This window comes from Alternaria incomplexa, assembly GCF_024043165.1.
Source record: "Alternaria incomplexa strain BMP 0042 chromosome Unknown scaffold_11, whole genome shotgun sequence".
Classification (NCBI taxonomy): domain Eukaryota; kingdom Fungi; phylum Ascomycota; class Dothideomycetes; order Pleosporales; family Pleosporaceae; genus Alternaria; species Alternaria incomplexa.
Genome location: NW_026249860.1, coordinates 1,314,137 through 1,329,308, shown reverse-complemented (window position 1 = coordinate 1,329,308; position 15,172 = coordinate 1,314,137). Strand labels below are relative to the sequence as shown.

At 52.7% G+C, this 15,172-nt stretch overlaps 5 protein-coding genes across 5 annotated transcripts; 3 read left to right on the top strand and 2 right to left on the bottom strand.

Annotated features, from left to right (window-relative positions):
* J4E90_007838 (uncharacterized protein) lies at nt 1-909 on the bottom strand (the record flags this gene model as incomplete). Its single annotated transcript, XM_051437369.1, has 1 exon — nt 1-909. The coding sequence occupies one exon, from the start codon at nt 907-909 to the stop codon at nt 1-3; it is 909 nt and encodes a 302-aa protein (XP_051289115.1).
* A 710-nt stretch (nt 910-1,619) lies between these two features.
* On the bottom strand, nt 1,620-2,741 carry J4E90_007837 (uncharacterized protein; the record flags this gene model as incomplete). The annotated part of the gene is made up of 2 exons (XM_051437368.1): nt 1,620-2,631; nt 2,683-2,741. 2 exons carry the CDS (start codon nt 2,739-2,741, stop codon nt 1,620-1,622), a joined length of 1,071 nt encoding a protein of 356 aa, XP_051289114.1.
* A 3,680-nt stretch (nt 2,742-6,421) lies between these two features.
* Nucleotides 6,422-8,193, top strand: J4E90_007836 (uncharacterized protein; the record flags this gene model as incomplete). Its single annotated transcript, XM_051437367.1, has 2 exons — nt 6,422-6,833; nt 6,881-8,193. 2 exons carry the CDS (start codon nt 6,422-6,424, stop codon nt 8,191-8,193), a joined length of 1,725 nt encoding a protein of 574 aa, XP_051289113.1.
* Nucleotides 8,194-9,824: 1,631 nt separating this feature from the next.
* Nucleotides 9,825-11,288, top strand: J4E90_007835 (uncharacterized protein; the record flags this gene model as incomplete). The annotated part of the gene is made up of 1 exon (XM_051437366.1): nt 9,825-11,288. The coding sequence occupies one exon, from the start codon at nt 9,825-9,827 to the stop codon at nt 11,286-11,288; it is 1,464 nt and encodes a 487-aa protein (XP_051289112.1).
* Nucleotides 11,289-12,967: 1,679 nt separating this feature from the next.
* On the top strand, nt 12,968-15,011 carry J4E90_007834 (uncharacterized protein; the record flags this gene model as incomplete). Its single annotated transcript, XM_051437365.1, has 2 exons — nt 12,968-13,163; nt 13,273-15,011. 2 exons carry the CDS (start codon nt 12,968-12,970, stop codon nt 15,009-15,011), a joined length of 1,935 nt encoding a protein of 644 aa, XP_051289111.1.
* Between the last annotated feature and the right edge of the window lie 161 nt (nt 15,012-15,172).

Below are 15,172 nucleotides of genomic sequence, written 5' to 3'. Positions count from 1 at the left end.
CTATATCCTACCTTCACCGTGTCTAGAGGCACCGAGGAACTCGTCCAACGAGACTGTCTTAAAGCTACGATCTAAACCGATGACAACGTCTGGTGTGGGATGCGCGGCAACGACATCAAGTGCAACATGTCTTGCTGAGCGGGCTTCGAGCTTACGTCGGCGCCGCGCTTTGGCATTCATCGCCTTGACTTGGTAAGCTTTGTCGTCCACAATATTGGAAAGCAGGAACGTGTTCAGGTCCTCGCCACCAATGCTAGGGCTACGTGCACCTATCGCTGCGCTGATCTCCTCGGTATCAAGATAAATTTCGTTGACTGTAGTCACAGCATATATGCAGGATGTTACGACGTGTCGCCAGTTCGCTGCGATGAACTCAATCGGGAAGAGACAGCGGTGCAGTACCAGACGCCATAGCTTCGACTGTAGCCGAGCAAGATCTTTGGAGTGCTTTTGATAGGCAGGATATGCCTTTTCGAATGATCGCATGAAGTTAGCAATGGCGAACCTTGCGCTGGTATCGATGAGCAGTTTTGACACTGCTGGAAGTAGTTGCTTGATACCTTTTATCGATGCACCGAAGCACATCGATAGCTGGCTCAACATACCAGACTGTTCAATACCGGCCTGTACAGCGCTCAAGTACAATATCACGGCAGCGAGCTGTTCATATGTCGCATTCACCCACAGATACTGATGATCAACGCTGGTCGTCAATCCGTCCGTGATGCCGTTAACGATGGTCTGAGAGAAGCCCATATCTTTTGCGACATCAACAACATCCTCGATAAGGCCTACCAATCGTCGGTTATCGTTGACCCTGTACGCAGCAATATCTTCGGGCGTGCTAGGCACGAAAAAGTGCTTCGAGGACGTTACCACTGCGATGTCGCACGCACGAGCGCGCATCATCACCGGCACGTGAGATTGATCGTACATCGGGAAGTTGGGCAATATGAGCTCAGTCAGACTTGAACTGCGATAATTGATACGGCCAAATTGGATCATCTTTTGACGTTCGCAGAGTGTACATGCGAAAGGTGTGAAGTTTGTGACGGGTATCGTACAGTTCCTTCGGCACAAGGATACCTGCTCAGTGTGAACGGTATGGCCACATGCTAGGCGATGCAAATGTGATGCGCCGCCATGGCAAGGCTCGGTGCGATCCTGGATGCTCATGCGGAGTGTCGCCAAGTGAGGACGCCGATGATCTTGCTCCAGCGCCTTTTCGTGTTCGGCGACTGCGCGACGCAGTTCTTTACGAGACCTTGTGTCTTCCATCGTGAAAGGCCAAAAGCAAGTCTCGTGATTCAAGGGGGTGTGAAATGAGGGTTTGGGTTGGGACTACACATTATAGCGCATTTGCTCGGTGATTCAACAGCGCTGATACGGCATAATGATGATTCGCGCTAGGTCTCGTTGTGAAGGCTGGCTATCTCGCGTGCTAATAGCCCGTTACTAAACCGTAGCAGTAGCACCGACCTCCAGCATGGATGCAATAAGAGATCTTTAAGGCAATTAGACGGAAGACTCATGTGATGTTTGTTTTAATGTAAATGCTCTTAATACATTGTATACATTACCTAATATCTACAAAGTTGTATAGTCTTTCTCTTTTTCGTCTAGTAGTGACCCTTCTTGGCCTTGATGCCCTTGAGGAAGCCAGCGTAGGCAGGCTTCTTCATGTAGTTGTCGTCCCAGAGAAGGGCAGCACCCTCGTTCTCAAAGACACCAGGGATCCAAGAGTACTTGTCGGAGATACCCCAGACAGTCATACCAATGCATCGCTTGACGTTCATGCACGACTTGGCAACACGCTCGAAAGCATCGGCCTGGACCTGGAGCTTCTCGGGAGTGGCAGGCGTGTTCATACGAAGGTCAATCTCGGTGTAGACGACGTCAACGCCAAGGTCAGCAGTCGCGCGGAGAGCAGCCTCGAGGGTAGCTTGGTCGGGAGCGGCACCAGGAGCAGTGGGAGTGGACTCAGTGGCAAGATGGGCCTGGTAGCCAACACCGTCGATGCGGACGCCGTAGGACTTGATGAGCTTAACGATGCGCTGAGCACCCTGGGTCTTCTCCGCGTTGTACTCGAGGTTGTAGTCATTGTAGAAGAGCTCAGCCTTACCGCGGTACTTGTTGGCGAAGCGGAAAGCGATGGGAAGGAAGGCATCGCCGATGGTGTCGTACCAGACGCTGGAGCGGTAGGTACCGTTCTCGTTCAAGGCCTCGTTAACTACGTCCCAGCGTGTGCAAACGCTCTTGTAGCGGGTCATGACGGTCTTGATGTGGTCCTCCATGATACCAATGAGGGTCTTGTTGTCGAATCCGCCCTCAGATACCCAGGCGGGCAGCTGAGAGTGCCAAACCAAAGTGTGGCAGTGGACCTCAAGCTTGTTCGCCTTGGCGTATGCCGCATAACGGTCGGCATCCGCGAAGGTGTAGTTGCCTTGGTTTGGGTGAACAGACTCAAACTTCATCGCGTTCTCGGGAGTGAAGGAGTTGAAGTCGGCCTTGATGATCTCGCCTTCGCGGGTCTCGTTGCGGAGGGTCAGGGCCGTGCCGATGAATTCCCGTCCTGCCTTCTTCATGGCCTTGTAGAGGCTGTCCTCCTTGGGCTTGCCATGGCCGTAGGTACTATCTCAATGTTAGCCAGCTAAAATGGTGGCGAGAATGCGGGTGACTTACGGGCTGGCAACAGCGGAGCTGGCAATCGCCAGACTGGCGACGATGCTGGAGAAACGCATGGTGATTGAGACTTGGAGTGTTGACTGATTCGAGGTTGTCTGCCACGGATACCCTTAAAGACACGGCGAGCCTGTCATCCTATATATTCTTCGACGGTTATTCTAGAAGTCTAGCGTATGCATGCTCAATCAATCTATCCGCTCTCGCGGTTCATCTTCACCCCAGTCGTTTTGTTTAACCGGGCTCGTGGCTCATGTGCAAACTTGTCCTTCGCCGCTGTAAACCCTTTGACCTGGCTGCATGGCGCCACCTGCTCGCGGGTTGCGGAGTTTCTCCAGACTAATCCACAAATCAACCGGCTTGGACCTCGGGATCATCGGGGTCTGGTCCTACTTCTGGGGTAGACGTTCTGGGCGCCAGCGGCCATTGCCTAAGCGAAATGCACATCCGGGGTAGACAGGCACGTGAGATGCAGGTCCCACTCATGTCGACAACGCAGGTGCAGATACGGCTGTGTCAATGGAGACTGGCCGGTTAATGTCAACTAATCCCCAGCCTCAAGCGTCCACTCCATCCATCCGAGGGTCTAATGCACTTGTCGGTGGTGGTGGTGATGATGGTAGATGGGATGGAAGAAATGAGGGGAAGATGCCTGGTTGCTGGGTTTGGCCGCTCAGGGTCCGCGCTCACGGTTGATTGACGACCCACAACACCGTCAACTGCGATCAACATGCACATCAATATATCGCGCATTCAATCTACGTCAATCCAACATTCTATTTATTTTTATCCCTCTTTTCTCACGTCGCCTCAATCATTACGTTCTCTGTCCTCCAACCTCACACTCCAGTTCTCCGGCAGATCTCATTAAACTCGATGACGACAGGAGAAGCCGTGGAGATTTAGCCCACCCGTAAAGCCACGATCCAGCTGGGCATCGTTTCCTGATTTAGCGCGAATGTTTACTTGTGCGTGTCCCGCCCCAATGACCAAGATCGCACTTTAGCCATTTAACCGGCGTCGCATCAACTTCCTCAGAGCGCATTCTGAGCGTCTTTCCAGAGAAATGACACCGATGACATTGAGTTTGCCTCAGTCAAGGGAACTTGGTCGAGTGCCAGGTGCGGAAGAGTCCGTAGAAGTGGCAACCGGAGTAATGGGGCCGAAGTCGGTGCCACGACTCGACGCGCGTTGCCCCGTGACAATGCAGGCAGAACGCTCATCAACACCATCCATCTCATCACCTGTCAGTTCGTTCATGTATGGTTTACAGCTAAACATACCGCGTTGTACGATATGTAGAGAGCCTACTGTCGACGAGTGTTTCTACCGGGATTGAACTAGCTGGTGTTGTCTGTCAAACAATGGATGCCCGCAACGCCTTCTCGGATACCCGTTACGAGAAGTGTTGGAATCCTCTGCGATTAGAAGACGTCTTCTCTATGATCTGGATCACATCGCTATTCACTTCCACGAAGCTTCAAGGATCCGGAACCGACATATATTTTGAGTTGCAGGTATCAACAGACGTGCTGTAACGCAAAGATTGCGGTAGCCGCCCTAAAGACGACAGAAGTGAACAAATTGTTCATGCTGACAGCTATCGGCACGGACATGAATTTATAGCGGAATCTACACCAGCCACAATACCGATGGGTGTTAATGATCCAGGAAGATGGTATTCACGTTCGCCGTACTGCTGCACACGGCCGGAGCGACTCGTCTGAAGAGACTGTGAATGTCATGATCGGTCGCATCGCTTCAAGTGTCTTCATGTGCAGCATTTTAGTCATCCAACTCCACGGTTGTCCTTCATTCAGACTTGTGTCTCGAGTTCATCGCTCTGCGCAAGTCTTCAATTGACAATCTTGTCAACAGGCTTCTTGGCCGAGAAGAGACCCTTCGATGTCACGAATTGGTCAGTACTTGTAATGCTGCAATGCCATTGATCCTGCGCTTTCGCGACAAGGAATTGATCTACTGATACTAGCTATGACACGACCTCCATAAGAACGACACTGGGTGCTGGAGCCACTTACATTGCGCAAGCACATCACCCGACACCTTCGCCCTCACGAATCAGTTATCTGTATCGAAAGAGCACTGAGTCATGCTATCGAAACCCATACTCGTTTCCATTCCCCCTGATCACCGAAATTCTCCACGTCGAACCGCGTCTGTGGAGACGTTGTGACACGATCAAGAGGTTTGTCTCATCATGACTCTCCCCCGTCTTACCATGTCCGGGCTGCGCATGCGGTCCCATACCATCAACTTGGTGGACTGAAGATGCAGTTTACAAACAATACGCCTGCATTAGACGTCCGGCGAGCAAAGGTCATAAAAGGAGCCGCAATAATACGGAAGGTTCTGGTACATCTTCTGAGTCATGTACTTGGAGCCTGATCTCGAGCCTTAGTAGATCAAGGCCTGCGTTCTCATTTGGGCTAGATGACCAAATGGAAAGGCCACAACCTTTTGGTGACAAGACTACGAACTACAGCACGCCGCATCCAATGCGACGCAACGAGCAGGCCTTGGTTTACTGATCGGCAACTCCAAGGTGTCACGAGTCGGTTGGGAAATGCGGAAAGGAGAGGTGTGAAGTCAAGTGTCTTCAAATCGTGAGTATGTGCCCAAGATGCACTTCAGGATATTGAGGGCTGAGAGCTGAGGTCCAGTGGCGGTTTATGAGCCACATCAGTAATCATGTAGGGAGCTAGGTTTGCTAGAATTCTCATGCACTTGCTCAAGGTCAGGCCTTCGTGCGTGATGCGGACTCTCGTAACGCCAAAGGTCGGTGAACGCAGGTTACGAGCCCGTTGAGTATAACGCGACGCGACAGACCTCATCTTATCGGACTGGAAATTATTGCCTTCCAATCACAGTGCGTCGTCAAAAGATGATGCGCGACCACGGTACCCACCACCTCCGGTCTCATCGAAAATCCATCGAGGCTCGAACACTCGAAGACAGGGAGAGGCGAACTTGGGCATGTACCCCGACTATGAGGTTGGGCACACGATCGACGGAGTTATCAGAGAAGCGAGCGAGATTTGCATACGCGAAACATGTCCCCGAAAGACGCTAGTGAGTCGGCAAGTGCTGATTGGCTCGATGGACGGGACAGCGCGTGGCTGAACAACGTTCCGACGTCAACGGTCCGAATTAACATTTTCCTTCGCCGCAAAAGGCCCGTCCTGTCAGGAGAATTGCGACACGAACAGCAAGATTCCTTGAATCTAAGATGAGGGCGACTCGCGGATGTCAACAAACCAAGGCCTGCGCCTGCACCTACGCTGTGACGTCACCACTCTACGCAGGGCATCGGCGGTCGCCGGACTACTTTGAAGATGGAGATGAGTGTGTTCGTTGCGTACCATGGAGTAAGAGAACGAGTTGAAGCTGTGGAGAAGCGCATATGTCTCGTCGCCCAGGTACCGACCATTCTGAGACTCTAGGTAGTATGTACCCGAAGTACATCATGACGGACCAATCCAATAGGGTTCTTTTCCTTACCCGAGTTTTCAGGTCTGCAGGTGTCGTCAACGCCCGATCCCCATAGCCTAGGTGCCCATGCCCAAGCTTAGCAGATCATCCCTTGTTAATGCGTCCCTGCAATCCATATCAGGGACAGTCATGGCTGACCCCAAAAATACCCTTGCGAGGCTGACGCTGTCACAATTACACAACACCAGATCTTACAATTTTGGAGGACATCCATCGTTACCAAGGGACGATGGCCTGCGCAAACGGCTCCAAGCCGTTGCTCTTGCCCTGGGCAAACAACACTGTCTCCGCTGACGGCACTGTCCTCACCAGAGGCATTTCTTTCGCTATCGGCACTCCTCCGCAACCCTTTTCCTTGACGCCATCGACGCTTTCCGACAATCTCTTCATCAACAATGCAGCGGAGTGCGTGGCAGCTACGAACACGAGCTGCGTTGGCCAACTCGGTGGCATCTACGATAGTGCAACTTCGACTTCGTTCAAAGAGGTAGACTACGCGACATGGACAGGCAGCAGAGAGTCCGTCGACCTAGCGTACGCGAGCTCTTACATCTTTTTCGACGATGCTGCGGCTTTTGGTCTCAAACCGGATGCGAACAAGTTTGCGACCTTTCCCATGTATACCAATGGATCCACTGATAGTAAGTCCATGAGAGAATTGGGTCGTTACAGCACTGACGCGTTGTAGCAAGCGCAGACGCGCTCATGAAGAACGAGCCAAGCTATCGAGCAACACTGCCTCTGGGAATGGACTCGAGCTTCTTGAACTACCTCGTGGATGCCGGCCAAGCTTCTTCCCGAACGTATGGACTATGGGCTGGATCAGAATCTGAAGAAGCACCTCAAGATGGCTTGATAGTCGTTGGTGGCTACGATGAAAGCCGTCTCAAGAGTGCCGCCACTACCTTTCCTATGTTTTCCGACTGTCCAACATGCGCTATCCTTACGGCCATCACGTACGATGTTGGCGGTAAGAGCACCACGCTCTTCGCTGACGCAAAGGACACTCTTGTCGTACATCTTGACCCTTTCTCATCTGACATTAGACTGCCAGCTGCGATGTTGGACAACCTTGCTGCGGCGGAGACTACTGCCTTTTGGAACGAAACTTCGCGTCACTTCGAGCTTCCTACCGACCCAGCTCCAGCAGGCACCATCACCGTCACGCTGTCGGACATGGGCACTCCCGGCGGCGACGCATCCAAACCCTCGGTCGCAACTTACAAGTCGGTCATTCCTGCGACCGAGCTCTACAGTCGGCCCCGAGCATACAACGCCGCTGGTCTGTACGAAGTGGATAATGCAACAGTCTTCAACATGGCCGTGACGAACCAAACAGGTCCTACCACTATGACTATTGGAACCTTAGGCCTACCCTTCTTCACGCAAAACTACCTCATCGTCGATCCCGACGCGCAAAACTTCCAGCTCGCGCCTGCAGTTGTTACAGCAGCCGATCCCAAAGGCGCCGATGCGAAGGTCAAGCAAGTGTGTCGGGTCTTACCAGGCGCAAAGGCAAAGACTCAGATCGGTCCTATAGTTGGAGCAGCGATCGGTGGCATCGTCGGTGCACTTCTAATTGTCGCTCTGGTCTGGTGGTTGCGTAGACGCAAGAACAACGCAAACGGCCAACGGCACTCTCGTGGCGAAAGCGACGCACCGACTGCGACATCACAGAACCCAATCGTCCGACGCATGCCTGACCACGTTTCTTTGGACAGTAGCTCTCTCGACCTGCCGCGCCAGATGCCTGCTGCACCCCCCTCCGCCATGGTGCTGAGCGACGGAACTACATTCCCATCCCCAATCTCCGGCCGCACAAAGAGCAAGCTCAGCGGCAAACATGAAGACCCTCGAAGGGGTTTGGTTCACGACAGCTTCAAGAAGGTCGACGAAGAGAACGATGGAAGGCTGCTGGATGAAAGACCCATGGGACTGAGCGAGACGATCCATTCACGAGGAACTCTACCGAGGTTGGCAGCGGAGCATACGGTCGAATGATGATAGCATTCTTGTTATTGCGCATACCCACACCCACACCAGGCTAATTTCCTTTTTGTCCTTACGACATTGTAATACCCAACTGCAGAACAATGAATAGGAATACGGATATCTACAAACACCCTGCCTGTACAATACCTTCGCCGATGAAGCTGGCTTCAACATAATACAAACTACTGCGTCTTGCAAATGAGCTACTGCTGCTGCGCTTCTCTGTGTCAGCCCGAGCGACCTTGCCACTGTGCTGAACTTGCATGAGCCTCCAGCCCTCAGCCCAAGGCCACCTGCCTAGGTATGCAAGCTGACTCTGAGCTTTGACCGTGGCCAGCTGTGGTCGAAGTCGTTTTGGGTTCTTCGTAGATGCCCAATATGCACAACAAGAGTAGCTCTCGAAAAGACTTCAGCCTCGAGCGCGAAGCCCAGATACTTCGTGGATGCCGATGAAGATGCACGGAAGTCTTTCCGCAAGAAGCCTGACCCCTTGCAACACATCCGCTAGTCCAGACGAGCTTAGCGCAGCCCCGCAGAATCCGGAAGAGCCGCCTCCCAACCTCGTGGAAGGCGCAACATAGTTTGCGACACGATGTCGGCTTCCCCGCCATCGAGAATCCGTCTTCGATGAATCTTGTGCGTTCAGCCCTGAGGAAGTTGTCCTCTTCGTGGCATCGTACCCTCAGATCAACGACACATTTGCAGATCTTGTCAAATTCGGCAGCCCTTTCCAGCAGGTCGCAATGCACCGCCAACCCCTACTTTACTCATCACGACTACTCGCGAGGCTTCTACTACGTACGCAGATCTGTTCCGCTGGGTCGCTACAGTAACAGTACGCAAGAAAAAGATTCTGGCCTCGCGATGACGTGTGCTACCGGGTTCACGTTGGCAGTGCATTCTAAAAAGAGCACGTTCGAAACTTTCCACGGGCAACTGCAGCATCGAGATATAGTTTCGCCCCCGAAGTCCTCAAGCTAGCCCAGCCCCACTGCCTCGTGGAAGCGCGTCATTCCGTTTGGTGATCGCGGACCTGCCGTCGGTATGTTCTGGTGAATGCTGGCATGCCTTGTACAATGGCCTACGATCGGCACGGAAGCTGACTTTCACCAGGAAGCAAAGATCTAGAGCATGGGTCACGAGATCGGAGGCGTAGCTACAGGACTGACGACCTGTGAAATTTCGGTCGCATATACAATGAAACCGCCTACAGCCATCTAGAGTGTTGGAACCGAGATGATTTGTGCCATGCTCTTCGAACAGGCGGCACTGGACTTCAATGAGTACAGATCCTTCCGCGCTCACCTGCGCGATGAGTCTGATGGAAAGATGCGACATAGTCTCGCATGTATCTACAACAGTCCTATCCGTTGAATGACCGTTCATGTGGCAGGCGATTATGACTTCGCTCGACCGTTAGCAGAGCGTACCCGCGTTCGCATCAGACCTACGATGAATGAATGTGTAGAATCACACGGGTGAAAGTGCTTGCCGCAGTTGGCTCTTGGGCCATGGCTCTCCACGGTGGAGACTCGATGGAGCAATCAATATTCTTCACAGCAACCCTGAGAGGATAGAAGTACTACCCACTACAGGAGTTGACAACCTACACCGACTGTATCCAAGCACTCACCATAGTCATGAGCTCAACTGCTCCCCTGGAGGGGTACATCAAGCGAGCCTTAGGAGATCCCACGGCCACCATATTCAGGCCCAGCATTCACATGCCACCGCCATACTTGATCAAGGGCAGGATTAACTACATCTTGACCTTCCGGGGCTGCTTCAATCCGCCTCATCAAGGACACAAGGAAACATTATGCCACGCCTTCTTTCGAGGTGGGGAGGGTATGCACCTAACAGCCGCCATTATCTTCCCTTTGGACGACTATTCCGTAGCCTCAAAGTACAGACGCGGAAAATCGGGCTCAAAGGACCTAGTTCTTGCCCTACAACACCGTATCAACCTTATCAACACTAGTGGTCTCTATGGTGGGTGGCACTGGTGTCACCCACGTGGTGAGCCAGGCTCCGAAGCATTCAAGGACCGACTCATATCAGAGGCCGCACTAGATGGCTTCAACATACAGTTCATCACTTTAGTTGGACCTGATCACGTCGATTGGAGATATGGGTCCCCTGGATATTGGGGGCCTACTATAGTCGTTGGTACCGGGGACCCAGAACGCACCAGCCTACGCATGGAGACGGAAACGGGATTAGGCAAATTGGCTGCCTACAACGACTGGCGCACAGAAACACTCGAGGAACTGTTCATCCAGCAATTGGGAGCGGGCGGTGACTTGACGTGGCTAGAGCGGAAGTTGTCAATGCTGTTTCCGCGCGCAATGACGAACCTTCCGAGCGACCGTACGTACGATGCCTTCTCTTGCACGACCATAGCTAACATTGATCCAGGCGACGAGCGGCTCCAGATGATCAAGGATCGATTACGCACAGGTATCTGGCGCCTTGGACAGACGCGAATGTGTCATCACTCTACAGGACCATCTAGCGAATGGCTGCGTTACGTGCCCACACGCTTCTTCGGTATGACAGGCGGTGTCTGGTTTCTCGGCTACAAAGAGGAGCCACTATCATCAACACGACTTCGCCGCGCGCTTGCAGCCTCCAATGATGGAGAACAGCTCAACAAGTACATAACGGACGTTGCACTCAGCCCGCGGCTGCTAACCCTATATGTAAAGTTGCACGCCGCTGGTGCGACCCCTCAACGCAAACGTCCCGCGGAAGAAGACAAAGGAGCTGAGGCGAAACGCGTGGAGCGAGAAGCACAGCAACGTCAGTTCAAGAGGCTAAAGCAAGACTTTGCGCGAAACGAGAATGCGTACAAAGCCAACCAAAGGATTGCCTGGCGGGGCCGAGAGAAGAGCGAGTTTGGTGATTGGAACCGATTGGAATGGCAGGATCGTAGGAATATTTATAAAGCAGAGCGCGCCATGACTCAGGACTGGGAGATGCTCAAAGATCCAATCAGGAAGGAGAATATCTTGTTCCAGTATTTGGAGAAAATGCTTAGAGAGAGGAAAAAGAGTGCGGATACGCGTGCTAAGGTAGCAGCGCCAAAGCCAGACCAGGTTTAGACATTTTTCTTGAGAGATCGCAATACTGAAAGTCATGCTCCTTATCACATGAATCAACTGTATATGGCTTAGGATTAGTGCTGCCAGGTGCAATAACAGGATTCGGCATTCGCGATGACGCGAGCGAAAGGCTGGATGTGTAAGAATGCTCACATGGCTACACGAAATTGTGAATGTCACGCCTTGTACGATGGTGATAGCTGCAATATGATTAGCCTCGCGGAATGGAACCCTCATTGGTATCGCGACAAACGTTGATAGACGCAGCGCTGGTCAGATCTTGTGGGGCCTGCTTACATAATCAACGTGGCCTGCTTGTGAGCTGGACGCGTCCGACGCGACACCCCTCTTCATCCTTCCATCTCCGCTTCCACCCATGCCATGTGCCTTGAGTATGTGCGCACCAAAAATCTCGCGACTTCTGTTCAGATCGAGCGTATCAGCTCCTCGTCATGGATCGGACTTTGTCGAAATCAAGGTCCTCATATTGCGATGAGCAGCGTCTCCCTGGGTATCCATGTATGCCTTCAACGGGCGATACCTTGACGACACAGCCCCACCTCAACAAAACATACCGTCATCTCCTTCATCAAGCACGATTGAATGACTACGATCTACCTCATCGGCAAAGGAGGCTCGAGTTGCTACGACACTAGCCAGCAGCTAGATGCACATGCCAAAATACGGGTTCAGCGGCACCTAAAACTCAACACGAACATCAGCTCTCGCAGATGACAGCGCGCAACGTGTTTGGTGATACCAAACAACCTTCTTCGTACGCGTAGGTCCTCCTGGGTGGCCAGATACTTTTGCATGTACCGAGCAAGTCCGTGTCGTCCTCCACCGGTCGTTTTCGCGGTGGCTTAGCTTCCCCGCACTTCTGGAAAGCGCTCTTCGAGCCGTCGCATTGGCACCTATCATTGGCATTGTCAACAATGCGACATCACCTGTAAGCTCCGGCCCGACGCGCTGGGCGTGCTTACATTGGAGTACGTAGATCGACGCTGAACCGTGATCTCGCGTTGCCCCAGGCTCGGCAATGACGATTCTGCCTTGGCTAGACATAGCCTTCCACTTTACGAGGATGCCCACGCGTTCTCATGCGGTGCCACATATCGCCTTCTTCTATCAAGCCTTGGTAGTACCAAGACTGTGGCAAGGTACATCGCCATACTGCACGTGTTGTTCCGCCACCTCGTCGTCGTCTGCTCGCGTAAGCAAAGAAGCCTTGATCTTACACTACCCACCGGATCTTATACCACTCTCGCAATGAACCAGGATCAAGGATTTATCGTAAACAGCTCCAAGCTTATCTAGAAACTCTGTAAGACACGAAAGGCGAGCATCACCGGTTTTCTCGGAGTCAGCCGGAAATCACGGCGTGGCTGACAGCAAGTCTTGGGCTACTTTGACTTGTTCTTTCCAACATGAGACGGCTTTTACCAAGGCGCAGAAAGCCTATACCCAAGGCCTTGGCTTCCGCTGCCTTGGTTTAGCTTCCGGTGGCAGTACAATGGACGTGATATAAAGAGATGTACTCACTCTCGTTACATCCGTTGTACCTTCTGCTCATCTCAGTACTGACTAGCCTGATTGCTCTGTTCTGGCTGAGCTTCCCTAAAGTATTGCAAACATCTGTTCTGATCACACCAGAGAGAGAGAGCAAGTAAAGTCTCAACATGCGGTACCTCACAGTCGCCAAGGCATCTGCATATGCCTTGCTTTCGTTTTCGTCCATCGCCTCTGCTTGGCCAACGTACAATCTGCACAACTCCCAATTCGCGAAACGTCAAGGCCCGGGAGATCTTCCTTCCCAGGGAGGTCAAACTGAAGAGCCAGTCTTCAACGAAGAGTACGACTTCATTGTTGCAGGTGGTACGTTCAATTCTTAATTCGCCACGTGAGATCATCGACAAACACATCATACTTGTGGATAATCTCCACCAGGTCGGATCATTCCATAGACCTTGCTAACACTAAGTAGGAGGAACAGCTGGTCTAGTCCTGGCCAACCGCCTTACTGAGTCTGGACACTTCTCCGTGCTGGTTCTCGAAGCTGGGCCCAGCCCCGAACAAGTTTTGGCATACGAATCGCCTGGCGGCAACCAGTTCATCAAAGGCAGCGTAATCGACTGGGGTCTGCTTACCACACCACAAGAGCATCTGAACAACCGCACCCTTCAGTATCTCCGCGGACGAACTCTTGGTGGCTCGAGCACGACGAACGGTCTTTACTACGCGCGAGGCTCAGCCAGTGTATACGATCATTGGGCCAAGTTGGGTAACCCTGGATGGAGCTGGAACGATGTCTACCGCCTCTTTAAGAAGAGTACGAAGTTGAATGCGCCCACCTCGACGGCGGAGCTTTCGGCGTTCAGCCAAGAGTACAAGACGTTCAATGAAGATGCCTATAGCGACGGGCCGCTCCAGCTAGGTTTCCAGGGATACGTTCCACCATCTACCGAAGGATTCGTCGTTGCTTGCAGCGAAGCCGCTGATATTCCTATCGTCGAAGATCTCAACCTCGGAGATGGCGAAGGTGTGAAGCATGGAACGACGACGATGGACAGCATGCTGCGGAGGAGCTCCAGCTACGACAGCTTCTATCAGCAAGCTCGTAACCGAACGAACCTCAAGGTGCTGCATGACGCTCCTGTCACCGGTATCGTCATGAGCAAGCCATCAGCAACGAACTCCACTAGCAAGCCGCGTGCCATTGGTGTCAGCTACATCAACCAAATCACTGGTTTCGTGAGCCAAGCGAGAGCACGCAATGAAGTCATCGTCAGCATGGGTGCCTTCCACTCACCGCAGCTCCTCATGGTCTCAGGTATTGGCCCGGCCGACGAACTCGAGAAGGTCGGTATCACGCCTGTCGTCGTCAATGAGAACGTTGGCCATCATCTCAATGACCACTCAGTCTTCAGTATCATGGCACGTGCCCAGAATAATGCTTCCACGACGGACATGTCCCGCACGCCCCAGAATCTGCGCGCTGCCCAGGAAGCATTCTACCAAAACCTCACCGGCCAGTACACCGCTCCCTCCGGTGTCACAAACGGCTTCCAAAAGCTCAGCGAGCAGCAACTACGCGACATCGGCGCTCAGGCTGTCATCGACGCTGGCCTCGCGAACCAAACACACATCGAGTATCTATTCGAGAGCGTGTGGTACCCGTGGATTCCAACACCATACTGGGCCCCATTATCAAACGACTCCTACATCTCAGTCACCGCATCAAGCATGGTCCAGCTCTCCCGCGGCACAGTCAGCCTCCGCAGCGCCTCCATGTCCGACAGTCCCCTCATCAACAGCAACTACTATGCCGACCCCACCGACAGCGCCATCGGCATTGCTTCATTCAAGTACCTCCGCGCTATCCTTCGCCACCCGGCCTTGTCGCGCTTCACTATCGGCCCGAATTCTGGTGAAGTCAGCCCTGGCCCAGCTGTTGCTGATGACGATGACGAAGCTATCCTAGAGTACATCAAGGCCAATACCATTCCCAACTGGCATGCTACCGGTACGAACCAGATGCTGCCGCAGGAAGATGGTGGTGTTGTGGATAGTAGGCTGAGGGTGTATGGTGTTGATGGGCTGAGAGTTGTTGATTGCAGTATTGTACCGGTACTTCCGGATGCTAATATCTTGGCGAGTATCTATATGGTGGCTGAGAAGGGTAGTGAGATGATCAGGGAAGACTGGGGTGATGCGATGTATTAATGAGCATGGAATTGAGAGAACATAACGAATGGACTGTAAGAGGAAGTATGCATTATTTTCTCAACTAAATGCTTCCTCTATGCGCATACCTCGTCAGCTGCGGTATTGGTTTCCATGTATGCACCCTTTTATCCACGGCCGAAGAGCCACTCCAATCCTCC